We start from the raw sequence: 12254 nt of genomic DNA, 5'->3' as shown, positions 1-12254 counted from the left end.
ATCTGTGATTATTTTAAAATTTATTATGTAACAGTGAAATGCACATTTTTCACTTGATTATTATTTATGGACCTTGCCTTTATTCCTGCTGAATCATGGTCTTTTTTACGTTCTATTTGTAGAATTCTTTATTTAGTGGAATATTAAGCCTTTGACTATAATGTAAATTAAAAATATGTTATCTCAGAAATTAAGAAGGAAGGAAAGAATGAACAGATGGAGGGAGGAGGGATAGGCGGGGCTGGTGTTATGGAATAGTGGGTCAAGCTACCACCTACAATACTGACATCCCACATGGGAGTCTGTTGGAGTCATGACTGCTCCACTTCTAATCCAGCTCCCTATTAATGTGCCTGGGAAAGCAGCAGAAGATGGCCCAAGTACTTGGGCCCCTACCTCCCACATGGGAGACCCAGACAGAGTTCCTGGCTCCTGGCTTCAGCCTGGCCCAGCCCTGGATGTTGCAGCCATCTAGGGAGTGAAACCAGTGGATGGAAGACCTCTCTCCCTCACTCCCTCCCCCCTGCCTCTCTCCCTGTCTCTCTGTCTCTCCCCCTCTTCCTGTAACTGCCTTTCAAAGAAATAAATCTTTTTTTTTTTTAAAGATTTTTACTTATTTATTTGAGATGTAGAATTATAGACAGCGACAGGGAGAGACAGAGAAAGGTCTTCTGTCTGTTGGTTCACTCCCAAAATGGCCACAACAGCCGGAGCTGCGCCGATCCAAAGCCAGAAACTGGGTGCCTCTTCCCAGTCTCCCACGTGGGTGCAGGGGCCCAAGGACCTGGGTCATCTTCCACTGCTTTCCCAGGCCCTAGCAGAAAGTTGGACCAGAAGAGGAGCAGCTGGGACTAGAACCAGTGCCCACATGGGATGCCGGTGCCTCAGGCGGAAGATCAACCTACTGCGCCACGGCACTGGCCCCCCAAAGAAATCAATCTTTAAAAAAGAAAAGGAAAGAAGGAGAGAGGCAAGGAGGAATAGGGAACTATTTTTAGAATTGTATCTATGAACTATGTATCTATGAATCTTTTTTATTAATAACGCATTCACATCAGAATTATGTTATAGTAATTATCATGCATTTGCTACGATTCTGAGAATCTATTGTATTAATAAATTCCTTAAAAAGAAAAAAGCACAAGTTAAGGATGCTCTAGATGAAAATATTGTACTGGATAAGAAGTAGAGCTGATAACCTCTAAACTGTTCAATAATCTTGGATTATGCAAATAAAATAACTTCTTAGTCTAGATCTTCTTAAATTGTATACAATTTGCAGAATAATCTGTATTTCTTTGAAAAGTGAGATTATTTGCACATATTCTTTAGCACCTTGTTTAGAACCTCCAGTTACTTAACATGTATTAAGTATCAATTACATGTATTTCTTTGAGCTCTGTAGCATTTCAAGAAAACATGCGTATTATAACTTCATGTTTTATTAGTATGAAATCTGAGTGGTCAATAAATAAAGCAATTTGCCCTAAGTCAAATCACAGCCTCGACTATCTGCCTCTAAACCCTATTATCCCCCCACCCACCCCCCCCTTTTTTTTTTTTTTGACAGGCAGAGTGGACAGTGAGAGAGAGAGACAGAGAGAAAAGTCTTCCTTTTGCTGTTGGTTCACCCACCAATGGCCGCCGCGGCCGGTGCACTGCAGCCGGCACACCGCGCTGATCCGATGGCAGGAGCCAGGTGCTTCTCCTGGTCTCCCATGGGGTGCAGGGCCCAAGCACTTGGGCCATCCTCCACTGCACTCCCTGGCCACAGCAGAGAGCTGGCCTGGAAGAGAGGCAACCGGGACAGAATCCAGCGCCCCGACTGGGACTAGAACCCGGTGTGCCAGCACCGCAAGGCAGAGGATTAGGCTAGTGAGCCGCGGCGCCAGCCTTATCCCATTTTTCTTAAGATTTATTTTATTTATTTGAAAGATAGTTATAGAGAGAGGTAGAGAAAGAGAGAGAGATCTTCCATCTGCTGGTTCACTCCCCAAATGGCTGCAATGGCAGGAGCTGAGCTGATCCCAAGCCAGGAGCCAGAAGCATCTTCTAGGTATCCCACGTGGGTGCAGGGACCCAAGAACTTGGATCATCCTCTGCTGCTTTCCCAGGCACATTAGCAGGGAGCTGTTTCAGAAGTGGAACAGCTGGGACTGGAACTAGTGCCCATATGGGATGTTGGCGCTGCAGACTGGGACTTTAACCCACTGCGCCACAGTGCCGGACCCTCTCCCAGAGTTCTTTAATTTCTTAACTCCAACTGAAATATTTGTTATATAGTTTCTATATGGTAGGATACCAATACAGATGTTGGAAATAAAGTGGTAAACAAAACAGAAAGTCCCTATTCCTATGGTAATTACATACAAATGAGAAAGATGTGTGTATAATAATTGTGTGTTATGACACTCAATAATGATAAATATGTAAGACGGTGAGAACTGGAAGATGGAAGCAGTGGACCTTTATAGTCAAGATGATGAGGGTGAGCTTCTACAGGTAGTGACATTTAAACAGACTATGTCTGTGTAAGAAACCAAGTCAAGTTTAGTAGTAGGGAAAAACAAAACAAGCAGAGAGAAAGGAAAATGGAAAAATCTTAGTAAGAATTGAACTTTTCTTGTTCAAGGATGAAGAAAAAGGTCAGTGAGTTTAAAATGAACTGAGCAAAACAGGGAATACTAGGATATAATGCAAGAAAAAGACAGGAACCAGATCATAAAGAATCTTGGACTATTAGAAAAAAATGAATTATTTTTCTGCTTATAATGGAAGCCATTGGAAGGTTCTACAAAGAGGAATAAATGAACTGCTTACAAGTTTTAAAGGTCTCTCCAGCTGAAATTTTGAAAATTTGAGATGGTGGGAGGAGGCAAAAACAAAATTATTAAATCAACAAGCATGGCAAAATTTGCTATCAGCTGTTCAATATTGTAGTCACTAGCCTGAAACAATATTAAGCATTTGAAATGTGGCTCATGTGGACCAAAATGTGCTTTAAAATAAACTACACATCATATTTTCAAAACTATCAAAAAGGAGGAAAAAGCAACATATCAATAATGTTTATTTAGTTACATGCTAAGATTATATTATATACTAGATTAAAATATGATTAAAATTAACTTTAACTGTTTATTTTTAATGTATCAATGCTAAAATTTTAAATTACAAATGTGGTTTCCATCACATTTCTATGTAAAAGTGTTGATCTAGATAGTGATTCAGACTAGAATTTTTGAAAAGTGGAAGGCTAGAAAGTATTGAGGTAAATGCAGAGTAGAGAAGGAAAGACATCATTCGGATTCCACAAAATTTGGCCTCAGAAACTCAGTAAACGGTGGTTAAACATAATAGGGGAAGGAAAACTTGGATGACACTAAAGAAGTTCTGTTTTAGAATCTTCTGTCTGAGCTGCCCTATTGGATATCCCAAGAGACATGTCAGATCAGGTCTCAGCACTCACAAATACAATGAGCATAATTCATCTTGAGTATACCCAAATAGTATTCCTTGGAGTGGTGCAGTGTTCAGCCTGAAAAGTTACATATACAACAACTTCATGTCAGGAATTCTCTAGCTCATATACACTCAACAGATTCTGCTAGTTAATTGTTAGAACATGAGGCAGCCATATAAATTTGATTCATGTTTCGTGCTAGGTTCTGCTAATCAAAACATTTAAGGAAATATAGTACAGTGCTTAGGAGTTCAAATGTTTGAGTCTCACAGCCCAGGAATCAAATGCTAGCACCCTCACAGTGAAGTGTGATTCACAGAAAATTTTAAACTTCTTTATTCCTCCTTCTACTCATCTCTAAAATGAATTAACACCCACCTCAAACTATGAGGCTTAATTAAGAAAATACAAGTAAGGTAATTAACATTATAACTTCTACACTGTAAAAGTTTAATACATCATAGCAATTAATAAAATTGTGTCATTAGGGATGGAATAAATAACAAAGCTACCTCAGATTTTTGGAAAATTTCACTCTAGCTCTACTTTAACATTGGAAAACACAGTATCTTATTCCAGAAGTCTCTTACCTGTAAGTAGTGTTTGGAACATAGACATCCCTGGCTGGAAACTCCAAAATTTCCCTTGTAGGTCTAACTCTACTGTCGGGGTAAAGCTTCACTTGAAGCAGCTCCGGGGTGAGGCAATAATGAGGATTTTCAGGAGCAGGAGAAATGTCTATCTTCAGTTGAGCTGCATATGAAATATATTATAAAAACTATGTAAACATAATAAAAACACCATGTTAAAATGTTTTTTGAAGGATTTAGATCCTATTTGTTCAAGAAATATTAGAAGAATACTACAGAAGCTAATACTACCCTCTTATACTTCTTCACTTCGCTTCACCAAATCTAGAAGTTCCCATAACACATGTAAAATAACAAATGTTTTATAAATGAAGGAAGGAAGAAAGAAACAAGTCAAAAAAAAAAAAAAAAAGGAAAGAAAGCAGCAGCAGCAGCAGCAGCACTAAACAGAATAAAGAGACAGGGATTTAGTATAGGAACAGCCAACATTTTAAAGATGAAATGATTTAATTTTAGCATAGCAGACTCCAAAACAGTTTTATCATGGAATGGTTTGCTCTGATCAGAATATGAATCTGTTTCTGAATTCACGTACATTTTAATTGATATTATTTATAATCTCATTTTAGTACTGAAATTTTCAAAAATGTTGAGTCCTGCATCCAAACAGATTACATAAAAGCTAATGAGATGAAAAAGGCTGACAGGCTTGAATATCAAAAAATTCACGAAATATCTTATTAAAAACTATACAACAAATTAGTTATGATAACAGTTGTAGTCGTGTCTACTTAAAATTTGAAAATACCTGTGATAGGTCTTAGTCGCCGTAAAACAGATGATGGCCTTCTCATGTCAGCAAGGAATTTGTACAGATCTTCATCACTTAAGCGATCTCCTTCCTATTTCAGATAGAGGGAAAAGTATTCAATAAAACCAAACAGTGGATAAGAAATAAATTTAAATCGCTTGTTAATAATCATGGACTTATGATTACAATATGACCAGAATGAAAAGTTAATATGAGGAGAAATATCATCTTGAGGGTAGCGCTGTGGCATAGCGGGTAAAGCCACTGCCTGTGATGCTGTCATCCCACATGGTTGCTGGTTCATATCCTGGCTGCTCAACTTCCCATCCAACTCCCTGCTAATGGCTTGGGAAAAGCAGGAGAAGATGGCCCACGTACTTTGTTCCCTGCCACCCATGTGGGAAGACTCAGATAAAGCTCCTGGCTTCCAGCTGGCTCAGTCTCGGCTGTTGTGGTCACTTAAGGTGTAAACCAGTGGATGGAAGACCTCTCTCGCTCTCTCTCCTCTGTAACTCTCTCAAATAAATAAATAAATAAATCTTTTTAAAAATCATCCTAATTTATGTCCTCATTTTTATGCTTTCAGATTTTATTAAGACTGATATATTTATCTATTGTATGTATTTATTCATTATCCATTAACTATCACTATAGAATATTACAGAATTCTATAAAATACAGAAAACAGTAACACTTACAGATAGATGAAAATGAAAAAAAGGAAAAAAATACAGACATTAAAACAACCCAAAAGTAGGCAAATAAAGAAAAAAATGAGTCATTAATTTGTTACTCTTGAGTTCACACTCACACTGTCTTTTCAACCTTATACTACCAAATTTCTAAAATGCAAAATTTAAGCACTGGCTAAATTAAAAAAAAAAACAAAAAACTAAACAATTTCTCTTAAGGAAATGTGTAACTATTGTTGATATTAAAACCAGAAAGAGAACTTCAAAAAGAGCTCAATTAATGGGGAGAGATAAAATAAAGAAAATGACATCTAATTAATACAAAATTTCTAATTTGTATAGAGTACTTCAAAATGTTCACGGAAGGGGCCAGTGTTTTGATGTAAGCAGACTAAGCAGGCATTGGTTCAAGTCCCAGTTGCTCCACTTCCCATCTGGCTCCCAGCTAATGTGCCTGGGAAAACAGCAAAAGATGGCCCAAGTACTTGAGTCCCTGCCAACCATACGGGAGACCCAGATGAAGCTCGTGGCTCCTGGATTTGGTCTGGCCTAGCCCCAGCCACTGTGGTCATTTGGTGAGTGAACCAGCAGATGGAAGATGCTCTCTTTCTGTCTCTCCCTCTCTGTTAGGTAACTCTGACTTATAAATAAACAAATAAATCTTTTTTAAGTTTTCAGGGAAAACAGAATTAAAAGATAATTTATTTTGCTACAAAAATTTTGAAATCCACAGTTTTTTCATAGAACACATTTGTCATTAACTTCTTGAGACCCTTCATATTTTCTTTTTCTTATAATTGAAATAGGGCTTGATTTTATTCAGTCTCTTATTGAAAAGTTAGTGTTTATATTTCATTGATCCGGCCGGCGCCGTGGCTCACTAGGCTAATCCTCCGCCTAGCGGCGCCAGCACACCGGGTTCTAGTCCCGGTCGGGGCACCGGATTCTGTCCCGGTTGCCCCTCTTTCAGGCCAGCTCTCTGCTGTGGCCAGGGAGTGCAGTGGAGGATGGCCCAAGTGCTTGGACCCTGCACCCCATGGGAGACCAGGATAAGTACCTGGCTCCTGCCATTGGATCAGCGCGGTGCACCGGCCGCGGTGGCCATTGGAGGGTGAACCAACAGCAAAAGAAGACCTTTCTCTCTGTCTCTCTCTCTCACTGTCCACTCCGCCTGTCAAAAATTAAAAAAAAAAAAAAAAATTCATTGATCCAATCTACCTGCCTTTAACATACTCTGTATTGTAATTTTATCTGATTTGTTAATAAATATATTTAAAGCTACTTTATTAGTGTGAGTTCACCATGAATCATATCCCATTTGTTCATTATTAAAGTCTAAACAAGGTAGTGAATTTACCTTTTTTATCTAATTATTTAGGAAAATGAGTTTTATTTCTTAGTGGTTATACATTTTTTGTTAATACTTTTAAAATAGTTTTTATTTTATTTAGTGTGGTTAGAGAAGATGAAGGTTTTTTTAGTGACTTAATATGATTAATTACTAATGTTCCACCCGTTGCTGAAACAGTACATTCTCACCTTTTTGATTACAAAATTAATATAGGTCTTTAAATTGTCCTTGTGTATAATACCTTTAGATTATATTCAGATTAAATTTTTCTGTCTACTTAGCCCACTAAATTAAACTTGTATTATTGGCCTCCATTCTTTACTTTTTCATGCCATCTTCTGGTTGGGGTATTATTCCCTTCTCTAAGGTGGGCCACGCACCTTGGTTTAGCCAATAAGCAAACAAGATACAAACAGAGATCTGTAAAAGGTTTGCACAATTTGGTTTGGCCCTCTCTTGAATTTCTGTTCCTGTTATGACACATGACCAGGCTGAGAGCCAAGGCATGGATCTGAATCATTTCAGTCTTCCCAAGAGAAGTTAGGCTAGATAAGCTGATTCAAACCAATAAAGCTGATTCCAAACATGAGAATGAGCCGAGTTCCCTGGAATGGTCTACCTACACTGTTCATTTACTCTACATTGTTTATTTATTATTGTGTATCCCTGGGCAACAGATGACGTATATACCCACCAACAGGCAAATGTCTTTAAAAATACTTGTGAGGGTTTGATTTTGTTGTTAAATCTCCACATACTTCTATTAATTTTGGTTCCACACATTTCAAATCTGTACATAAACACTCATGATTACTATATGCAATTGTGGATAGTAATCTCTCATAAATGTTTTTTTGTGTCTCACTTAAGGGAAACTTATGTCTTGAATGTTACTTTATTAAAATTAATTTGCATTTACCTGATGAATAATTTTCTAACCCTTTAAATATTAACTAAAAATATTTTAGGGGCCAATATTGTGGTGTAGTTGGATAAGCCACCGCCTGCAGCATGGGCATCCTATATGGGCACTGTTTCTAGTTCTGGCTGCTCCACTTCCAATCCAGCTCCCCGCTAATGTGCCTGAGAAAGCAGTGGTGAATGGCCCAAGTGCTTGGGCCCCTGCACCCATCTGGGAGACCTGGAAGAAGCTCCTGGCTCCTGGCTCCAGCTTGTCCCAGCTTAAAAAAATATTTTAAATACAGCCTGGTATAAAGTAAACTGTAAACACTTTCCATTACTCCATGCTTCCAGTAATCATTTATTTTTAATTTTTCATAATCACTTTGTGCTACCTTCCAGTTAACAGAATTCAAAATGGTATCTGGTACACGATAAATGCTCAAAATATATCTGCTGGGTAAATAGGTGTGGAATGAATCACTTGTTGATTTAAGCTTACAATTTCATTTCACTGATAAAATACGCTGAAAAGTGAAAAGAGAGTTGTAGAAATAGAAGTGATGGTGCAACTGAAGAAGAAAGAGTTGGAATGGTCATATATGCAAGGTTATGACACTGTATTCAGTAAATACACTGCCACATTTCCACAGCTGTATGTGATCTATCACTTCATCCAAGTAACAATCACTGTGGCCTTCCCTAAAATCTTTCTTTTACTACTGTCTGTAATGAAAGGATCACACTTCAGACATCAGCACTTGTTTATTCCCCTCACTGGAATCTCTCAGAGCAGCTGCCTAGGAACACTATGACATTAACAGTGAAAGGTCTTCAGTTAGATGCCTGTCAATTCAAAGCCTGCTCTACCATCAACCCTTGCCCTAAATTGTAAGGATTTCCTCCTTTCGCTCAGACCACCACTTAAGAAAGAGGAAATATGAGAGAATTCTTAATATTTTTCCTTTGAGCCACTCTAAAACACATGGAGATGGTAGAATTCTCTAGTTTGTCATACCATTTCAGGTTTTCTCCTCATATCCATAGGGTTCTTGGCACCTGATCACTTATAACAAAGACTTTCAAATTTTTCTGATCATGATTCACAGCAAAAATCCATTTGAAATCAAAATCTAGTGTACACACATACACACACACACACAATTAACTCAAAATCCAGAAGCAAGAGGGCTTCCTGAAGCAATATTTAAGCTTACTACATACATTTCACTATTATTCTGCTGGGTTTTTTTACTTTTAAATGGGTATTATCTAATAATCTGATATCTACTATCCCTAGTGAGTCATGAGCAGCATTTGAAAACTACTAACTTGACTCATGATTTGAAGAGGAGGAAAAATTTGCCAAGAAAATGATGTTCTGGATATACAAACTCACTTTTAAAAACAACACTGAGGGGCCTGCATTATGGCCCAGTGGGTTAGGCTGCTACATGGCCAACATCCCATATGAATGCCACTTTGACTCCCAGCAGAAGATGGCCCAAGTGCTTAGGCCTCTGACACCCACGTGGAGGACCCGATGGAGTTCCAGACTGCTGGCTTTGGCCTTAGGCCAGTCTCAGTTGTTGCAGTTATTTGGGGAGTGAACCAAGTGATGGAGGATTCTCTCTCTCTCTCTCCCTCTCTTTCTCCTTTTCCTCTCTATAACTCTGCCTTTCAAACAAATAATCTTTTAAAAGAAAAAGAAAGCAAATTTTTAACCCCACTATGTTTAAGAAAAGTTACACCATTATAATCGAAAAATAAGATATCAGCATATGTGAAAGATCAATTTTCATCCATTAGTCAAGGTCAAAATTTAGATAAATATTATAAAACGATAGGTTCACCATAAATTCTTATAGTTTTAATTTTTGTTGTTTTTTATTTTAATTATGAAAGTTTTAAAAATTTCTCAAAAGGGGTGGTGCTGTGGCATAGTGGGCTAAGCCTCCCCCTGTGGTGCTGGCATCCTATATGGGTGTTGGTTCATTTTTTTTTTTTTTCTTTAACAGGCAGAGTGGACAGTGAGAGAGAGAGACAGAGAGAAAAGTCTTCCTTTTGCCGTTGGTTCACCCTGCAATGGCCGCCGCAGCTGTCGCGCTGCGGCCAGCGCACCGCGCTGATCCGAAGGCAGAAGCCAAGTGCTTCTCCTGGTCTCCCATGGGGTGCAGGGCCCAAGCACTTGGGCCATCCTCCACTGCACTCTCGGGCCACAGCAGAGAGCTGGCCTGGAAGAGGGGCAACCGGGACAGAATCCAGCACCCTGACCGGGACTAGAACCCGGTGTGCTGATGCCGCTAGGCAGAGGATTAGCCTATTGAGCCGTGGCACCGGCCAGGTGTTGGTTCATATCCAGGCTGCTCCTCTTTCCACCCAGCTCTCTGCTATGGCCTGGGAAAGCAGTGCTTGGGCCACCACATCCATGTGGGAGACCTGGAGGAAGCTCCTGGCTCCTGAGTTTGGATCGGCCCAATTCCAGTCACTGTGGCCATTTGGAAAGTGAACTAGTGGATAGAAGACCTTCCTCTCTGTCTCTCCCTCTATCTGTCTATAATTCTAACTCTCAAATAAATAAATAAGTCTTTAAAAAAATTTCTCAAAAGCATACTGATATACATGTACAATTACTACTTTTCAAAAACTGAAAGAAATTTATGTACAGACATCCCCCTGAATTCCTTCATGACAGAACAATACCTGCTTAAAAAAATTCGTCACTGTCAGAGTAGCTGGTCGAAAGCTAGTCAAATTACAGGCATCATCTCCACTTGTTGTCCTTTCAAGTGATCGTCTGCCAACAATACTAGAATTTCTCCGCTCTGACCAAGATCCTTTTCGTTCTATCAGGAAATAAAAGTAAGGTACTAATTTTCAAAAAATTTGAAATCCCAAGTAAATTTTTTCAATCTTCATTTAGGTAATATTTTCTTAGACACAACACCAAAAGCACAGTGAGAAAAAGAAAACAGACAAATTGATCTTTATCAAAATTTATAGCTTTTGTTCCGTAAACAATACTATCAGAAAAAGATAACTCACAAAGAGAAAATATTTTCAAATCTGATAGTAAATACGATGTGTATATGGAACATACAGGAAATTCTCAAAGTAATGAGAAAACAAAATCCATTTAAAAATTAGGCATCAACTAAATACTATAAAGACAAAAAGCCATTAAAAATGGGGAAAGGACATGAATACATATTTCCCTACAGAAGACAAATAACTGACAAATAGAAGATGGTGTTTAACATAATTAGCTATCAGAGAAAGGCAAATCCAGATCACACTAAGATATCACTTCACCTGCACTAGGATGACTATAGTAAAAGAAAAGATAATGATGAATGCTGGCAAAGATGGAGAAAGCAGGACCTTTTCATAGGGCTAGTGGAAATTTTGGAAAGTGCAGTCACCCTGGAAAACAGTCTGGCCATTCCTCAAAAGGTGAAACATACAATTAACTTATGACCCAACAATTTTACTCCTATTTATATTCAAGAGAAATAAAAGCATACACATTTTTCCATATAAAAGCTTGTACATGCACATTCATTGCAGTATTGTTCACAATACTCAAAAAGTAGAAATAAACCAAATAACTATCAATTGATGAATGGTAAATAAAATATGGTATATCAGTACAATGGACTACCATTTGGCAATAAAAAAATGAAATACTGGGGTCAGCATTATGGCACATCTGGTTAAGCAACTGCCTGCGATGCTGACATCCCATATGGTTCGTATCTTGGCTACTCTACTTTAGATTCAGCTCCCTGCTAATGTGCCTGGGAAAGCAGAAGACGGACCAAGTACTTGGGCCCCTGCACCCATGAGGCAGACCTGGATGGAGTTCCAGGCTCATTGTTGCCATTTGGGGAGTGAAACAACAGATGGAAGATATTACTCTCTCTCTCTCTCTCTCTCTCTCTCTCTCTCTCTCTCTCTTTCTCTCTCTCTCTCTCTCGTGTGTGTGTGTGTGTGTGTGTGTGTGTGTGTCCCTCTCTCTGCAACTCTGGCTTCAAATAAATCTATAAATAAATAAATAAATAAAATACTGATACATGCTATAATATGTATAAATCTTAAAAACAATATGCTATGTGACAGAAGCTAGGCACTGAAGACCACATACTGTATAAATCCATTTGTATGAGAAGTCCACAACAGGCAAATCTAGAAACAGCAAATATTTTAATGTTTAGGGCTGGGTCTGGAGATTTTGGAGGCATGAAGAGTGATTGCTAATGGGTACAAAAGTTCCAAAATTAGATTGTGGAGGTGGTTGTAGAACCCTGTTGGTATAGAAAAAACTGCTGTGTTGTACTCTTTATATAGATGGGTTATATGGTATGTATTTTATCTCAACACAGGTGCCACATAAAAAAAAAAAAGACAAAAAAGTTCCTTTTATGCAATATATCGTTGCAGAGTCTAC

The 12254-nt window shown here is 38.5% G+C and overlaps 1 protein-coding gene across 11 annotated transcripts in view; it reads right to left on the bottom strand.

The window, feature by feature from the left end:
• DOCK7 (dedicator of cytokinesis 7) overlaps window positions 1-12254 on the bottom strand; it is a 268374-nt gene that overhangs the window by 182425 nt on the left and 73695 nt on the right. For all 11 annotated transcript variants that reach the window (XR_011390680.1, XR_011390679.1, XM_070078382.1 and 8 more), the window contains exons 12-14: window positions 10511-10653; window positions 4862-4955; window positions 4054-4216 (exon numbers count right to left, since the gene is read on the bottom strand). Coding sequence is in view for 9 of the 11 variants with exons in the window: in XM_070078382.1 (XP_069934483.1) it covers window positions 4054-4216; window positions 4862-4955; window positions 10511-10653 (400 nt within the window). In the remaining 2 variants the exon portion in view is untranslated. The remainder of the gene's footprint in view (window positions 1-4053; window positions 4217-4861; window positions 4956-10510; window positions 10654-12254) is intronic.

This window comes from Oryctolagus cuniculus, chromosome 7 (assembly GCF_964237555.1).
Source record: "Oryctolagus cuniculus chromosome 7, mOryCun1.1, whole genome shotgun sequence".
Lineage (NCBI taxonomy): Eukaryota > Metazoa > Chordata > Mammalia > Lagomorpha > Leporidae > Oryctolagus > Oryctolagus cuniculus.
The sequence above is the reverse complement of the archived record's forward strand: the minus strand, read 5'-3'. Positions and strand labels throughout refer to the sequence as shown.